This window comes from Halichoerus grypus, chromosome 4 (assembly GCF_964656455.1).
Source record: "Halichoerus grypus chromosome 4, mHalGry1.hap1.1, whole genome shotgun sequence".
Classification (NCBI taxonomy): Eukaryota; Metazoa; Chordata; class Mammalia; order Carnivora; family Phocidae; genus Halichoerus; species Halichoerus grypus.
The window spans coordinates 185,484,447-185,502,854 of NC_135715.1; the positions used below are offsets into that span (position 1 = coordinate 185,484,447).

Genomic DNA, 18,408 nt, shown 5'->3' on the forward strand with positions numbered 1-18,408 from the left:
GTTGTTCTGTGTTATGCCTTATGTTTTTAAGGCTTTGAAGAACTTAAGGCTTTTTTGTCTTGTTTTATTTCATTCTTAGCACAGCTTTGCATACAGTTAGGAACTAAACAAATTCTTACAATGACTCTTTATTTTTAAGACTGAAACTTATTGATTTACTTAATTTTATTTCATTTGAATACTTTAACATTTAGACAGACTGCTGGATTATTTTTGTTTGCAGCTGTACAAAATGATTTTTTTCATGGAGTAGTTTTGTCCAAATAAAGAAAATTGTATAATCTTAATAGATAACTCCTATTTTAAAGAGATGATTAATACATGACATAAAGTTCTTCTTTATATAATTCTTGGTACATTTATATCTGCTTAATTACCTTACTCATCGTTATATTATTTAGATGAAAACTGACATTCCTTCTATACATAACTGACTTGCTCTTCAGTTTTGTCACCTTCATTTTCTGTGAGGAGAAGTGTATCTAGTAGAACGATTGAGGAAGCCTGAATGTTTGGACTGCAGAGCCTCATTGGGCTCTGGTACATGGCAGGATTAATCCCATTTCGCATTCCATGTTTCATGAAAAACTTAGAGTTCTCTGCCATTGGATTTCGGAAGTAGATATTGCTGGAGCATTTTCTGATAGTTTTCACTGATTTCGTGGCCTGGTAATTGCAGGTGATGTATCGGCCAAATGCATTCCGAAATGTCTTATTGAAGAGGGTGTAGACCAAAGGATTCACCCCTGAGGAAACATAGCCTATCCACACAAATACCTCTAGGAGCATTTTGAGAGTAGTCTGGTTGCAGGAATCACATAAAACTAAAGTTATATTTGTAATAAAAAAGGGGCACCACATAAGCAAAAAGAGAAAAAAAACAATCCCTAGAACCTTGGAGGCTCTCTGCTCATTGGAAATGGTCTGCACGGACTTTTTTCCAACTGTGGACATTCTTCGCCTAAGTATGTTATCACTTGAGTTGGGCAGAGTTTTGTCCTTGTGGGAACCATCCAGCATTGCCACCTTTTCAGGTGATGAGCAAGGTGTTTCATCCCTTTGGAAAACTGTAGACACAGCCAGCCACGTTAGGCGTTGAGGTGGCTTGGTTTTGACCAAGTAAGCTTTCTTCTGTAAAGCATGGATAGTGAGAAAGTAGGTGACAATCATGATTGCCAGAGGTGTGAAGAAGGCAGCCAGTGAGCCAAAGAGCATGAAGTTGCCGAAACGATCCTTTGTCAGCACACAGGTGATGTTGCTTGGGTTACTCACCTCAGTTTCTATCCCTCTAATAGGTACTGGAATGGCAATGCCTAAGGAAACAAAATAAGTTGAGTTAATTTTATGACCTTTGACTCTTAGGTTAGGTCCTTTTAGAGTTTATCTTAGTGACTTTATGTGGTTAGTGGTTAGTGTATTGTCATTCCTAGTACACACAGTGCAGAATCTGTCAAAGCATGTAATTAAAGGTAGGTTTAACAAATAGAACCCAAGTAAGCAAACCTGATGTTTTTAAACAGATAGATTAGTGATTTCAAGTTTATAATTTAAGCTTCCCTAAAGCTGTAGTATATCCCCGAAATAGGAGAGAATGTCTTCATTTATTCTCCATTTCTCATAATCTGTGTTTGTTGATCTATCCCAGGTTAAGGAAAAGGAGTTCAGAAGAGAATTTGCTTTAACTTTATATGCAATGTAGTTGATTTAAAGCGACTTTAGAGTACTTTCATGCAGTATCTTAATTCTAGATAGATACCTATTATCTTTGAGGCTACACAGTTTCATTTAACAGACATTTTCATTTTTTGAAATTTATGAATGTCTTAATCTTTTCCTCTGACGACTTAGGGAAAGCTAAGGGGAGTTCATTGTTTTTAAAAAATGCTGCTTAAATATTTGAGATCATATGATTCATGAAATTTATTTTCAAGTTCAGAGTTCCTCTAACAGATGTGAAAGAAATGTATCTCATGCTAATTTTCTAATATCTTAAATACCATGAAGTGGGTATTTAAATATGATCTTGCCTTATGAAGTAGCTTATTAGAAAGACAAGTACACAAGTGTTATATCCTGAATCCTTTCCCTTTGAAATAGCAGATTCTTAAAAAGAAGTTTGAGTTAACTGATCTTTAGAAACCTCTAGAATCCTTGTGTTTTTTATGAATCTGAAAGTACTTCATCATGTACACCATGTACACAGCCTTTTTATGGTAACTGAAGAGCCCTTGACAAAAATATTTTCCTCAAATCCTTTCTAACAGGGAGGCTACTGCTTTTTCTACTTTTCCTCAACTGCACCGCCAGAAAGTGGATTCTGTATACTTACTATTCTACACTAGGGGTCAGCACACCACAGCTTGAGGGCCGAATCTGGCCTGCATTCTGTTTGTGTAAATAAAATTTTATTGGAACACAGCCATCCCCATTTGTTAACAGATTGTCTATGACTGCTTTTACTTTCCTGCTGCAGAGTTGAGTAGTAGTGACAGAAACCATTAGAGCCTGCAAGCCCAAAATATTTACTATCTTGCCCTTTACAGGAAAAGTTGGCTGACCCCTGCTGTACCTTGTTATTTCTAAGCGATTGTTCCACTCTTCTTTCTCCCCAAAACCCTTCCCTTTTGAAGTCTATTTATAATCTGCTTACAGCACTCTGTTCTCCATGCAGGTCATCTACCAACCTGTAGGACATCTGTCCATCTTCCTCAGTAGATTGAGCACCTTGCTAAAGCCTTCCTTTCCACTGCTCCATTGCTCTTACCCTCCATGACTTGATCTCATTGATGACCCTTCTGACACCTTCATTTTGTGTCTGTTGAACTCCTCTCTAATTTCTTTTATTATTTTTAAAATTTTATTTCAATTCCAGTGTAGTTAACATACAGCGCTATATTAGTTTCAAGTGTATCAACCCTCATTCTTATTTGCACTCCTGAAGGCATCCATAAACCCTCTTAAAGCTGTCCCGTATCTAAAACCATGAACTTTGTGTGATATTTCCCTTTCTTGTCCTGCTACTCTTCATTACTGTGGGACTTCTTTTTACAGTTATCTTGACCTCTAGTCCATTTGTCCTTCTCTATTTTCACATTCCATTAACCTCTTTCAAGGCTCACATTACCTTCTCAACCAGCTTGGTGGTCAGAAACATAAGTTTTCACTAGTGCTTTTTATACCCTTATCCCCTTATTCTTTCATACCTTACTATTTGCCAGGTCTTACCTAGGATAACTAAGTCCAGAAGAAAGTGAGCTCGTTTCAGCATTTTGCAGAATTTAAAAACTGAACTAACCCTATCATCTGCTTTTTCTTCTACAAAGTTACTAAATTTTCACTGGTCCTACAAAACAAAGTGTGATGAAATGAACACAGCATTGATCTTGGCTTTGGTGCTGAGAAGCTGTTAACAGTCTTTAAGCCAACTATTTAAAACCTCTAGGTTTCAGGTTGCTTGGGTGGCTCAGTCGGTTGAGCATCTGCCTTCAGCTCAGGTCATGACCCCAGGGTGCTGGGATTGAGCCCCACATCAGGCTCCCTGCTCAGTGGGGAGCCTCCTTCTCCCACTCCCTCTGCTCTTACCCTCCTGCTCATGCACTCCCTCTCTCTCTCTCAAATAAATAAATCTTTAAAAAATTTTTAAGGGGCGCCTGGGTGGCTCAGTCGTTAAGCGTCTGCCTTCAGCTCAGGTCATGATCTCAGGGTCCTGGGATCGAGCCCCGCATCGGGCTCCCTGCTTGGCGGAGAGCCTGCTTCTCCTTCTCCCACTCCCCCTGCTTGTATTCCCTCTCTCGCTGTCTCTCTCTGTGTGTCAAATAAAATCTTAAAAAAAAAAAAATTTTTTTTTTTAAATAAAACTAGGTTTCTTTTCTCTAGGTTTCTTTTCTCATCTATAAAAGGAAAAAGTGAATTTATAAGATCCCTTCCAAAGCTACAAATCTGGAGTCTTCTTTTTTTTTTTTTTTAATTTTATTTATTTATTTGAGACAGAGAGAATGAGAGAGAGAGCACATGAGAGGGGTGAGGGTCATAGGGAGAAGCAGGCTCCCTGCCGAGCAGGGAGCCCGATGCGGGACTCAATCCAGGGACTCCAGGATCATGACCTGAGCCGAAGGCAGTCGCTTAACCAACTGAGCCACCCAGGCGCCCCTGGAGTCTTCTTTTTATTCTTTTCCACCTGCATACTTAACACTTTGTATTAGTCTAATTTCTTTATTATCTGCCTTCCTTGAATATAAAAGCTCTTTTTTATTTATCTTTGTATTCTTGATATCTAGTATATCATAGGTACTCAGCAGAGATTTGATCTGTTTATGGATTCATGTGAACCAGTCTTAATTGGGGTGTCACTTCTAACAGTAGACTATTTATTGGCTTGATCATATTTCATGGTTTCAAATGTTTTAATTCTTCTTAAGGATCATTTCTCCTGTTTTCTCCCTGCCTTTGCCCCATTTCCTCCACCTTACCCCAACACACACATACCTCACACTGTCTCCCCCATCCTCTCCCTTATTGCAGTGAGTTTACTAAAAAGATGTGGGACTTCTGGCATGAGCTACCATAGTTTCCCTCCTTTCCACTTTAAATTTTGGTGACTGTTACCCATTATGTCCCATGCACTTTCTCTAGCTTCTTTTGGGGGACCTTTTCTGCTCTGTCAATCAGCATCTGTCCCCAAAACTAACCTATCTCACTGCTTTCAAACCTGTCCATTCTGAATAGACTTTTCCTTGACCCTAATTTCTTCACAAGCCACAGTAGTAACACTCCTTACTTTTACCTACAAACTTTTCAGAAGAGGTTTGGCCCTGGTATTATTTCAGGAACATAAAGGTCACTTTCATTATCTTGCTTTCTTGCTTTTTTGCCCAGTTTTTCTTATTCTGATTGGAGAGAGACCATGTCTTTTTCTTGTTTTCCTTTTAGCATTCCAGATCTCTCCTGATTTTTTTCCTCTTTGATTTTTTCTTTTTGCTAGGAAGAAGTGAATCTGCTAGTCAGACTACTGATGATCATAGTAATTGTTGTGAATCTGTTTTTCTGAATTAACTTACAAGAGGTCTGAATTATTTATGCTGTACTTCATGCTAGGATACTCTTATAGAAGCTATCTTTGAGTATTAAAGATGGGCACAAGGGCATAAGGCAATTTAGAAGAAATAATATTTTCTTCTGTAAATCATTTCTGAATATCACTAGCGTCTCTCTTAAAACCTCTGATTAAACATATATCCAAAACATTTACGTAGGCACTTACTGCCTTTATTCTATACACATACTGTCTTCCAAGATGAATTTATGGTCTTTAATACCTGCATACAGAGTGTTTGGGTTTTTTTCTTTTTTCTCTTTTCCTGTTTATCTTCTTGAGTATGACTGAAGATGCATTTTATTTTTTTTGTTACTTTAATATTAATTTCGAGATTCTGCATGCTGCCTAGACCTTAATGATCTGTTGACAAAAACAAAAACTGTTTTCAGACTTAGTCTTCCTGCACATCAAAATCAAAGCAGGAAGATATCTCAGTAAACATTGTGAAGATGGTTCTTTCTGAGGACATGAACTTTTTGCTTTTTCAGACGTGTTGTTGATAGTGTGGTTTTATATGATGACATGACAAAGAGCTTGTGTTGGTATATCAGTACTATATCAGTAGTCTGCCTTGGGCTCTCTTGCTAAGTTTCACAGCCTACCAGGCCTGGTATATTTCTTACCCAAAAGAAACCAAAAGCTACTTATTTATACCACCCCAAACCCTGACATTCCCCACATACCTATTGAAATTAACCATACCACTGTAATCTTGATGAATGCTGTGGCTCGTGAGTTATATTGATTGGCCTGGATTGGCTTTTTGATGGCTATATAGCGATCCACGGAAATGGCACAGAGATGCATGATGGATGCAGTAGAAAAAAGAACGTCAAGAAATAACCAGGCAGGACATAGAACAAGTGGGAGGGGCCACATAGCCTCTGAAAAGCAAAACAAAAACATATTCTCTTACAAAATGGCAATATTCAATTTGCAGTTGTTTTTTTTTTAAAGATTTTATTTATTTATTTATTTGACAGAGAGTGAGAGAGACAGCGAGAGAGGGAACACAAGCAGGGGGAATGGGAGAGGGAGAAGCAGGCTTCCCGCTGAGCAGGGAGCCCGATGCGGGGCTTGATCCCAGGACCCTGGGATCATGACCTGAGCTGAAGGCAGGCGCCTAACAACTGAGCCACCCAGGCACCCCAATTTGCAGTTTCTTTTTAAAGTGATACATATTTTTTTAACTTTTTGCTATTCATCTGAAATTTTATGAGTTAACCTCCACAAGATGTCTAACTTAAGATAATGGAGTCAATAATATTAAATATATTTCTGTAAATGGTACCTTTTAAATACATTATCTATTTTGTATAAATCACAACACCCTTTTTGAAAATCAGCAGCTTAGCATTTTTAGCATTCATTTGATCGCAGTTGCTCTTTTGTCTCTTCCTTTTGTGATCTTTTAAAAATTTCCACAGTGTTGCAAGTAGAACTTAACCTTGCTAGTCAAATAAAATTAATTTTTAAGCTGCTTTTGTATACAGAGAATATATTTTACCATATAGAGGAAGCAATATAATGTGGCAAAAAGAGTATTAGAATGGGAGTCTCAGTGAAGCCTAGGCTTTGGTTAATTTCTAGCAATAACTAGCAGCATGATCTTTGTTTATAGCAAACTCTCATTTGGTGAAATAATTAAGTGAAATGAGTTGCATTTTCTTTTTGACAGAAGTAGTTCTTATTAAATAAAGTTTGCGGAAGGAATGATTTCAGATTATTCTGAAGAAAAATGGATTGTTATCCTTCCATATTCCATCATCAGTTCAGCCACTGGGACTTAATATTTTAAAAAGAAACTGTCAAGGTTAAACATAGTACTTAATTTATGTAACAAACTCTTATAAAAAGCATTTACGCTATACCTGATACAGTCTTAAGCACTTGAGAAATATGGACTTTGAAAGATTTCAGTTTTTGGATATGATACTGAATATCCTACATAGCTTTCCAATAAATTTACTTAGACAAGTATCTATACACATACGGGTTGGTACATTATATAGTATACATACACCCAGTATATATATATTTGCAGTTCCAAAACACCTAAAATTTATTTTAGGGTTTGCCCTAGAATATTTCAGTTAGAATCCACTTTTCTTTTTATTTTATTTTATTTTATTTTATTTATTTGAGAGAAAGAATGAGAGAGAGAGCATGAGAGGGGAGAGAGTCAGAGCGAGAAGCAGACTCTCCGCTGAGCAGGGAGCCGAACGGGACTCAATCCTGGGACTCCAGGATCATGGCCTGAGCCGAAGGCAGTCGCTTAACCAACCAAGCCACCCAGGCACCCAGAATCCACTTTTCTAACACACACACACACACAGACACAGATTTTAGACCTTGCTATAAAAGCAAATTACTTCTTTGTAGAACAAATGTCATATATATGAGATTATCTAAATCCTTTTTACAGTTTAATTGTTATATGTCCGCTGACAAAATATAAACTACTTTTCCTAGTTTTTGCATGATTATCTGACTTTGACAGATAATTGGGATAATTGAAGGAAGACCAAGATACCATTTTAGGATTTCAGAGCACCAAGAAACTCTTCAGTTGTGAACCATTTAAATTCAAGAAGCCTGGGGGTAGAGAGAGGTTAGCATCCCACACCAAAAAAAATAAATAAAAGACTGTCATTTAGGGAAAGAGTTTTGAGATAGACTTGAATATGTTTTTTTCAAAAGTGTACAAATTAATGTTTGAGGAGCAGTGTTTTAGAAGACTGGGAAACATTGTGTCTTGGGTCTTAAAAGATGCACCTACATTTGTTCGCTGGTGTAGGATAGGCACTCAGAATGCCTCATAGGAAGGAATTTATGGGAGACCTCTCAAAATAAACAAATCAAGCATGGCAGAGAAATCTGTCTTGAGAGAGAACCTAATCAGTTAGATTTTTCTCCCTCTTAGTCATAGTTTTCAGATTCTCTGGTAATAAGTAGAAAAGGACTTTGGACAGTGAAAGGCAGCAGTGGACCTCAGCTAAGTAAACTAACAGTTCAAGCAGAGTGAAAATAATCACATGTGATTGAAAGAGTTTTGCAGTGGAAACTACTTGAAATGATGCTACATTCTGATCTGTCTTGAAGTTCTACATTTAGGACTGAGTAGAAGATAGAAAAATACTCAAATCTAGAACTACAACTGGAGATACTGATCATGGTTTTAAACTTGCCTATTTAGCTTTTCTAATTATGGGTTGTATGTTTTTAAATTAAGATCTGGAAAATTCTAGTCATAAATCTAGTAGCCATGAGCAGGAAGCCACAATAGGACTCTCATGTAAAAAGTACAAGTCTTTGGAAAATAGACAATTTGACTCACATATTCCTAATTGTGGGTTAAAAGAGAAAGCTCTTTAGTGCTCCTATGAAGTCTTGTTAGGCTCACTTTCCAACAGAATGAATTTATTTTATAAACTCCAATTTTTGGGGGGTGCGTGGGTGGCTTAGTCGATTAAGTGTCTGCCTTCGGCTCAGGTCATGATCCTGGGATCCTGGGATTGAGCCCTGCGTTGGGCTCCCTGCTCAGCAGGGAGCCTTCTTCTCCCTCTTCCCACCCCCCACCCCCGCTCGTGCTCTCTCTCACTACTTCTCTCTCTCTCAAATAAAATCTTAAAAAAATTAAAATAAACTCCAATTTTGGTACACAAAGCGGATATTAAAAGTAATGCAGATTGCTATAATTTTATTATTTCAGTCAGTACTTAATTGCTAACATTAGAAATACTGAGACATGATAGAGAATTTTCTTTAAGGAGACTATGATATGAGGTTTAGGATTAAGAGAGATGGATCTTTATTATTAACCTTTATAATTGAAAGTTTCATGAAGGTGTAGTCAATAGGCTTTTTATGAAATGAACATGAAAGTAACATGACTGCGTTAAATTAATAGAAATCTCTTATATAAAGCAAAAAGAAAAAGAGTCTTGTCTGTCTAAATAGATTCAGGTAATCTAAGAATTTATACAAATTAAAAACAGTTCTAGACATTCTCAGGTTATAAAGGGATTTTCCCTAGTCCAGATACTTTCATTTCTAAAATTGTCTTTTCAGTTAGTATTAATATGATAGGCTTAAGGTCAGAAAATTTCTTACTATTTAGAATAACTAAAAAAGGTTAAGTTAGTTTGGTGTGGGGTAGATTAACTATTCCAAAACTTTATATGTTATTTTTATTAGGAGTTTTAATTCATTTTAAGGATTTGTAATTTAATTTGTTATAATGTATTATGTCCAGCTTATTTCCATAAGAACTTACTATACTATTTCAAATGGAGCAGTTATAGATTTATATAAAAAGAAAAGTATATGAGTCAATATAAAGGAAATAAGTTATCGGGTACTTGAACTAAATTAATTACTGCTATTCTGGGGCTCTAAACTTGTCTTTTTCATAAAAGCTAAGACAGAAGAAGGAAAATTTTTAAATTATATAGTATTTGTTATCTCACAAAAAGTGCACAAAATTTCTTTGAAAAACCTACCTCTTCCCCCCACCTGCTCCCAAATTAATCTTAAAGAGGAATTTAATTTCAATAAGGTTTGAATAATATTACTTCTGTGGATGCCTGAAATAATTACAGATCGGTAATTATAGGAGCAAAACAAATCTTGTGAGTTGTGGATTATAGATAGTTCATTATTTATCTAAAAATATTAATAGCACAAATATTTTGTTGCTTAAAATGAAGACTTGCATGCTTCAAATACCACCATACATAAGGGGTGGTAGAATTGCCATTCAGTTACATCAGTTTCTGTTTGTCTCCAGACAAGGGTCAACAACTTCATAGGCATGGGCCTGCCTAGGTCTAATGTCTTCCCCAGAAAAGAGATCTGGCGATCATCTCAAAGATTTGTACAAGTATTTTTTAAGACCCAAGTATTCTGTATCATTTAATATGAAATATAACTTTTAAAAAACACTGGGTTCTGCCTTGTCCCTAGAGAAAACTCTATGGCTGTCTTGTTACATAGAGTTATTTAAGATGTAAATGTTGGCTGTTTGTCAAATATGACCGTTTTGGTTGACATAATTTCTCTTTTCATTTGAGAAAGCAGTGTAAAAGAGTAAGTTAAGACTGTGAATTCTGGAGTCCGTTCTCTGGGGTTCAAATCATGTCTCTGCCATTTATTTATTCCTCTGTCCTCTCTTGTAAAATGGGGATAATGATGATGATACCAATTTTATAGGATTGCTTTGAAGATTAAATGCAGTAATACACGTAAAGTGTTTAGAACAATGTCTGGCATAGAGAAAGCACTCAATAAATGTTAGTTCTTATTACTATTACTGTTTGACAGAAACTAGCCAACTAGCCTACCCATTAAAACACTCCTACTTAGAAATGTTAAGTCATATCACTGTAAAATCAGTATGTTTGTCCTCTTGCCTGCTGTAGCAAGAGTGCATGTATCCAGTTGAACTTAAAGCTTTTTTTTTAAAAGGCATGAGAATGTGTTAAAATTTGTCATGAAAGTATGCCTTTTACTCTCTCTCTATATTTATAGGTATATATATATATATATATATAGCAAACATAAATAACCTATATGCATTGCCATGCTTGGCTATTTATTTATTTATTTTGTTTTCTTTTTAACCGGTATAAAAACCTGAGTTTTTAAACCAGAAACTCCATTTCTTGGTGAGATGGACTCATTTGATCTGAAACCTGCTTACTCTTTCGGAAAGTTTTTAGTTTGGAAAGCTGAGTTATATGATTAATTCAGAAAAATAATTAAAATTAATCTATAAATCTGAGATATAAGATATTTGCCTTTTGAGGATTTTAAATGACTGTATTTTAAAAGCTATCCCTAGAGGACTGTGCCTGTAGAGTTTACCAAGGTAAATAGTTCATGAGCATATTGGAGTAGGACAGATCTAAATAGCCTAATATCCAAAAAGGACATGGTTCTCAAAGTACCCATTTTTTATTCTCAGAAAATGTTTCTATCTTTATCTTTCAGAAAAGAAAGACATAGATCAGTGCTTCAATTTTTATTATGAAGCTTCTGTTTTGTTTTTGTTGTCACTTTCCCACTACATTTTGAACATATAAAATATTCTGGGATTAGATGTCTAATATGATAGTGTTTTAAATGTTTCAAGTGATTTAATACTTACAAAATTTTTTTCTGGGTTTTTTAAATTTCCGCTTTCCAAAAAGAAATGCCTTTAATTGCTTTTCTCCCTCATTTAAGAATTGGGTAGAGCAGCATTTCACTGCATAAATAACTGATTTTCTTTTTCTTTTACTGCTGTATATCTGTTTCATCTCTGGTCAGACTCGCATCTAAACTAAATCACATATTTAAGTATATAAACTCTTCTCATACTCTCCTAATACTTGCCAGTTATTGGTGCTTGTAATGTGCTGGGCCTTAGTTGACCATTTCACAAGATACCTGCAATGTAAGATTTAGCATATCCATTTTACAGACTAGTGATTAAACTGATGTGTTAAGTGACTTGCCTAAACCAACACAGGAGAACCAGGATTCAATGCCTTGGGTGTCTTGCTTCAGATACCTATCTTTCAGCCATTTTATTTTATACACCCTCTTCCAGCTGTACCACAGATACTGTTTCAACTTTAATTGTGAGACATGGATTAAAACTTAAGTTATAAATAAAACAATAATGACCAATGAATGACCAAATACTGTATTTTCTCCTTTACATTTTTAATCACTTACTTAATGAGAAAAAGTTCAGAGAAGTTCTTAAAATGTGAACATCCTGTCTTTTTTATATTGGCATATGATGTTCTATTTTCCTTTGCATCCTACTCAAGTATTTCTAAATGCCTTCTTAGTAGGCATTTTCAAGCCTCATGTTATAAGCTACTAACTTACGATCATGGATTTTGGGAATTACACACAAGACAGTCAAAACTAGACCCACAAAGCAAAGGTTAAGTCTAGTGCTCCCAGAGTGGAAGAAGTGGCAGAAAAATTGACATAGGTATCACAGTTCATTTGAGAGACACGTTAGGCCAGTCATCATAATCTTGATAAAATGGAAATTCTGTTAAAAAAAAAGCAAACAATATTATATAAATCATTGGTTGAATAACATACTCCTCAGCATAAGTCAGTTTTAAAGTTTCACTGCTCTCCTTTTTTCAAAACTTAATTTTATTAGAACATTAACTAATATAGTTTCTTTTGTTACTTTTATTAAATTTCCCTGAGATACTCCTACCACTCAGTGGTAGTTAATTTTTTATGTTTACAGAATCAGGGACACTTGTTTGTACAGACTTCCGAAGTTTGGAAGATTATTCCTATAATGAGAGAAAAATACACAAAATCTACTCCTGCCTTTAAAGTTATCAGAAATTCTTATAAATGCATTAATTTAGAAAGTCTTTGTATTTGTTAACATGTGAAAGACTATAAAAATCTTAGGATTTTAAGTCAGGTCCCAATTTATAATATGTGCAGTTTCCAATTTATGAATGCATCTTTTTGAAGCTTTTTGGAGGGCAGAGCATGCATTTTCTCATACACTTTCTCATAGAAATAGAATAATTTTTTGGGGGGGTTTTTTGGTTTTTTTTTTTAAAGATTTTATTTATTTGAGAGAGAGAGACACAGCGAGAGAGGGAACACAAGCAGGGGGAGTGGGAGAGGGAGAAGCAGGCTTCCCGCCGAGCAGGGAGCCCGATGCGGGGCTCAATCCCAGGACCCTGGTATCATGACCTGAGCCGAAGGCAGACGCTCAACGTCTGAGCCACCCAGGCGCCCCTAGAATAATGTTTTTAATAATGAATTTAAAGCAATAATTTTTAAATAGTCTTTAAGTTCCCAGGTTTATTTTTTAAAAATCTAACCCCGCTGTAGAGCTTAATTACTGATAGTAAAAGTGTTTGGGACTATGAAAGATTTTATTTTATAATTAAAAATTAACAAGCTTTTGAAAGAATGAAGTGTAGTTAAAATATACATCATAATTATTTAGGACATAAATAGGAAGACATTCCATATATTTTATGTTAAAATATGTTGGGTTTTCTGCTAACATTTATTGCCAAGAATATCTTGGGCCCCAAAAATTTAAATATAAGCTTGGTTGTCAACTGCAGATACTACTAGTTTCCTGTGAACTACATGGAATTATCTCTCTTATCTGTTTTGGTGTTTTATCAGGTCGCTTTAATACTGTGGAACTTAGCTTTTAAAGATTCTATAACTATTTAGCTGATAATTTGAGTATCTACCACAGTAATTTACATATAGTAGATGTTTGATATGGACTCAGTTCTGTGTATCTCATTCAGTCTCATTTATTCAAAATAATATATCAATTAAATTTTATGGTAGTGTAAGATGAACATTGTAACATTTTCTGTATGTCTAGCAAAAGCATAATTTAAAGAGTGATTTTACAGTTAAATTACTACTGTGTGTGTGGAGATAAGAGCCTTGAATCAAATATCTGTAGTCTTTACCAAATATACATAAATGTTTCTACATAATCCTCATTTACTTGATTTCTTTTAAACTTTATTCGGAATTAAGATCCTTTAGGTTCTCCTTTAGAGTAAGATTCCTTAATTACTTTCCACGGTTACATGTTGTACTAAAATATTCAAAAGGTTACCAAAGAAGGGGATATAAAAGAAGGGGATAGATAGATATTATTAATGATTAGAGAGTCCATTAAAGCAGTAGAACCTTATTACTGCTTGCCCTGCTATAGAATTTAAAGCCTCAGTTAGATATTAATTTAGAATGGAAAGTTTCAGCCTGTCACCATCTGATATTTGGGGGATCAAATACTTAATATTAGATATCTTTTTATAATTACTTAAAAATGTAACATTTAAACCTAAATGTAATAGTTTAAATTGGAGTTTTTATCCCCCTTCTAATACATATTCTAGTTAAATAAACTTTACTTCTATAACCCAAAATATTTTTATCCTCACCATATAAACATAATATCAAGAAGCCCTATCTGCTGCAAATAATCATTTTTCTTAAGCAGTTAATGAGTGGAATATCAATTTATGCCAAGCACTGAATAAGGTAAGTATCCTCTTAATGCTGATTCTTAGAAGCCCTAATAACTTATCAGCAGAATTATTTGTATTTACCCAAATTCTATAACTAGAGATGATACACACAGATGAAAACTATTTCATTTTAATATTATCTTTTTTAGTATAACAAACTAATATTTTAATATCAAGCTACATTATTATTATAATAACTCAGGTTTTGGTCACCTGTTTTAATAGTTTATTTTTAATAAATTTTTAATATTTAATTTTATGTTAAGTCAGATTTTTCTTACATGTATCAAGGACATGGATGGTTAGAAATCATAAAAATTAAACAGATGAATCATTTCTTAGGACACTGTGAGCCAGACCATTTCCTTTAGCAACTAACTAAACATAGTATTTTCTTAACATGACACGTGTAAGAATTATGTTTAAGGCTAAAGTACACAAACGATAAAGAAATATAACAAGAATTTTTAGAACAGTTCCAATTTTAAATTGGTGTTTAATGATTCAAATTGGAATTGAGTGATTCGAAGATTTTATCATTAATAAATAACCCAGCACATAACTAACTGTCACAGAAGTATCCTAGCTGTTGCTTTGTCGAGGGAAAAAAGTGTTTATAATGGGAAAGTTAAAGTATAGGTCTGTTCTTCCCTATAGTTTTTAGGTGATGAATGCAGAATCTATGAATATTGCTAACTTGGATGACTTTTATTAGATGGCTGGGGAAGGAGTAGAATTGTTTCTTGGATGACTTTTATTAGATGGCTGGGGAAGGAGTAGAATTGTTTCTAAGAAATTATTTTTTGCTCTTTAAGACTTTATCAACCATAGAAAATGATGGAAATGAGGGACTGTTTACTCACTGTATCTTTAAATGGTCCAAGTCCATCTTTAAAGACTGAATATCCATTTCTCTGATAGTATATCATAGTTCTGTGGTTTGATGCCAGGAACAAAGTGAAATACTTACCAAACATTATTGTCAAGAGGGCAATCGGCATCACAAACAACCCAACCAGCAAATCAGCCACTGCCAGAGACATTAGAAAATAATTGGTAGCATACTGCAGCTTTTTCTCCAGTGAAACAGCCAGAATAACCAGGATGTTCCCACCAATTGTGGGTATTATCACCATGAGTATCAGAAGAGCTGCCCAGCGCGGTTTATTTCCCTGTTGCTCACCAATCTGTTTCATTTCCTCTGGTATCGATTCTGTCTGTAATCCCGACCAGTTAGCAGAGATTAAGTGATGAAAGGAGCTCTGCAAAATGTGCTCAGCAATTGTGCTCTGTTCTGATATTTTATAAGAGAAGGCCATTCGCTGTTTTTGTGTAATGTGATCCAATTCTGGACAGTGGTCAGCATGGTCAGTAGCTAAGCTGGTCATCTGCTTTTTAAAGGCATTGTACCCAGGCCAAACACTCAAAGCCAAAGTTGACTCCTTCCTTTAAAAAAATTTTTCGGGTTCTCGAAAATGAGAGTGTACAAGCTTCTGTCCATTTCTGAAGGTAAGGCCCAAGGGTTTAGTCTTCTGCAGAGGCTCAGGTTTCGGAAGGCTTAGTGAAAGAAACTGATAGCTGTGAAAGAAAGACTGTTCATTAGTTTCTCTCTCCTTTCTCTCTCTCTGCTGTAGCATTAGACTCGTGTTTGAATTTGAATGCCAATGAATTCCAAGAGTTCCTCCTAGATATAAAATATGTAGATTGCATGCTTTTGTTATTTTCAAAAAACAGAAAAAACTCTTAAACTTTGTAGCCCTTCCCATCTCAATAGGTCTCTTATGCATTTGTGACAATGCAGCCTATTTCCACAATCATGTTCCTTATATGCCTCAGGTTACGAAACAGGAGATACATTAATTTTTTCAGTGGTTATTTAAACAAAGAGGCTAGATGTTTCCTGACCCTTGAATGTCTTTTTACCTTTACCTTAGAATATGTACAGAAGAATAGAAACATCAAAGCACTAAGTAGTTCTGAATAGAACTTTTTGGTACACACTGGTTACCCACCTACAAATTCTTCAAGCCCACCTAAGGTCCAAATAAATGATTTACCAGCTAGGAATCCTTATTTTTAATTGGGTTTTATCTGATCAGGTTTATCTTAATACTGATATAATTGCCATTTTTATGCAACATTTTAAAACTCCTTTAGTTTGAGAGAAGGAAAAAATAGGTATTAGTAGGATCCAAATAATTGTTTTTAATAATGTCATCTTTCACAGAAAGCCTATTACTGCCAGAAATATTTTCCAAATTTATCACTTTATGCCAAATTTGAAACAGTTCTCTTTTTGTTTTAAGTAGTCATTTTTTTCCTTAACCTCCCCAGTTTCCTCGGGAAGGAGGATAAGCTAAGAGGAAGGTTAAACCATTTATTCATAAAATCTGTAAATCCCGGGGCGCCTGGGTGGCTCAGATGGTTAAGCGTCTGCCTTCGGCTCAGGTCATGATGCCAGGGTCCTGGGATCGAGCCCTGAGTCAGGGCCCCCTGCTCAGCAGGGAGCCTGCTTCTCCCTCTCCTCCCGACTTGTGTGCTCTGTCTCTCTCCCTCTCAAGTAAATAAAATCTGTAAATCCTTTATTAAATACCTCTCTTGTAATGGTAAAATTTTCATTTTGGTTTTTAAGCCACTGAATAGAAATGAAAGATATGGTAGCAGTTTTTTTGAAGAAAGGAAAAAAATCTTTAGATCAATTCTATATTTATTTGTAAAATACTTACCTTTTCTTGTTAATCTCCCAAATATGTCATCTGATCTGCTCAGTAGACCTGCTTGCTGCTCTGACTGAAGTCCTCCCATTGACTTACTCAGAGCCTCCGGCACTGGTGCTTGAAAGCAATGAAACAAATGTGTTGTATGGCTGCAAGCATGCCAAGGAGGTTATTTCCTCTTTGATACATTCATTTTTAGAAAGTAGCAGCATTCATTATAATTCATAAAACTACCAGTTGAATATGTTGAACCAGTTCATGACCCTATTCATGTTGTATTCTGAAGAGCTCTCTTTGATATTTGAGGGACTGAAATAAACTGTCATTTTATCTTAAGATAGTTTTGTTTTGGATTACAACTGAGCTGTTTTTACCATTTGAAAAAAAAATAAGATCTAGTCTAGAGATTCTAGAGCTTTCATTCTGTGAAGAGTGTGCCCTGTGAGCCTTACAGTGATTTCCAGAGTTCTAATTTCAGAACAAGATTCTTACTCAGCTTTTATGTGTTTGCTGTGGAACACAATTAATTCTCTCTGGTTGCAACCTTATATAGAAGAGCACAGAAAGGTCTGAATTCTACGTGTATGCATAGGTTTTAACAGAAACTTTCATTGCTCGTTTTTAAACAGATGGCTTTGGGGGGATTGGTTCATTGGCAGTTTGTTTTTTTTTTTCCACAGATATATTGGAGAAAGTATACAGTATGTAATGAAAATATATTTCTGCCTTATTTCAGAAAATTGGTGTAAAAAATTTAACAGCTATGCTAAGTTTTTTCTAGACTGTAAGACTAGCTTAGCATTAGAACTTCAACATTCTCAAAGTTTCCTTTTTAAAAGATCATCATAGATCACTCATTTTTAAAGTATTTAATTCTAGGTCAGCAATAACATTTGTGCCCTTTTTCTGTCTCAAATTTATATTCCTTAGCTTATGTGAAAGTTATTGGAAAATACTTGGTTCATTTCAGTTCTATTGAGCACTTCAGATATCATTCAGTATTTGCTTTTTTTTAAACTCAAAATTCAGTATTTTAGAAAAGTATTTGCTGTAAATTTTGGGTGAAAACATATAATACTCAAGAGCAATCAAATGGATTTTAATGTGCCAGGATTCTCTTCAGGAATATAGAAAGATTCTGAAATACTGCTTTGTTGTGAATCACAATTTAGCACCTGTACTTATGCAGGTAGATAGGAGTCTGCAAAACAAATAATGTCAGATTGAAAGTAGTACCAGTATATTCAATGAATATATGGATTTATGTTTATAGATTTAAAAAAATTTAAATATTCATGGAATATATTATAAAAATGCCAACCATTATTACTATTATAAACTTTGCCAATACTAACCCTCTCTGCCACATTCACTTTTTTTTTTTAAGATTTTATTTGAGAGAGAGAGAGAGAGCGAGCATGAGAAGGGGGAGGGGCAGAGGGAGAGTGAGAAGCAGGCTCCCGCTAACAAGGAGCCCGATGCGGGGCTCAATCCCAGGACCCCAAGATCATGACCTGAGCTGAAGGCAGACACTTAACCGACTGAGCCATGC

General features: G+C 35.2%; 2 protein-coding genes across 2 annotated transcripts in view; one reads left to right on the forward strand and one right to left on the reverse strand.

The window, feature by feature from the left end:
* PSMD1 (proteasome 26S subunit, non-ATPase 1) overlaps positions 1 to 18,408 on the forward strand; it is an 88,185-nt gene that overhangs the window by 34,860 nt on the left and 34,917 nt on the right. The gene's annotated exons all lie outside the window — the stretch shown is intronic.
* On the reverse strand, positions 209 to 16,916 carry HTR2B (5-hydroxytryptamine receptor 2B). Its single transcript, XM_036110124.2, has 4 exons — positions 16,866 to 16,916; positions 15,110 to 15,823; positions 5,779 to 5,979; positions 209 to 1,313 (listed from the first exon to the last, which is right to left on the reverse strand). Exons 2-4 carry the CDS (start codon positions 15,525 to 15,527, stop codon positions 421 to 423), a joined length of 1,512 nt encoding a protein of 503 aa, XP_035966017.1. The 5' UTR covers positions 15,528 to 15,823; positions 16,866 to 16,916; the 3' UTR covers positions 209 to 420.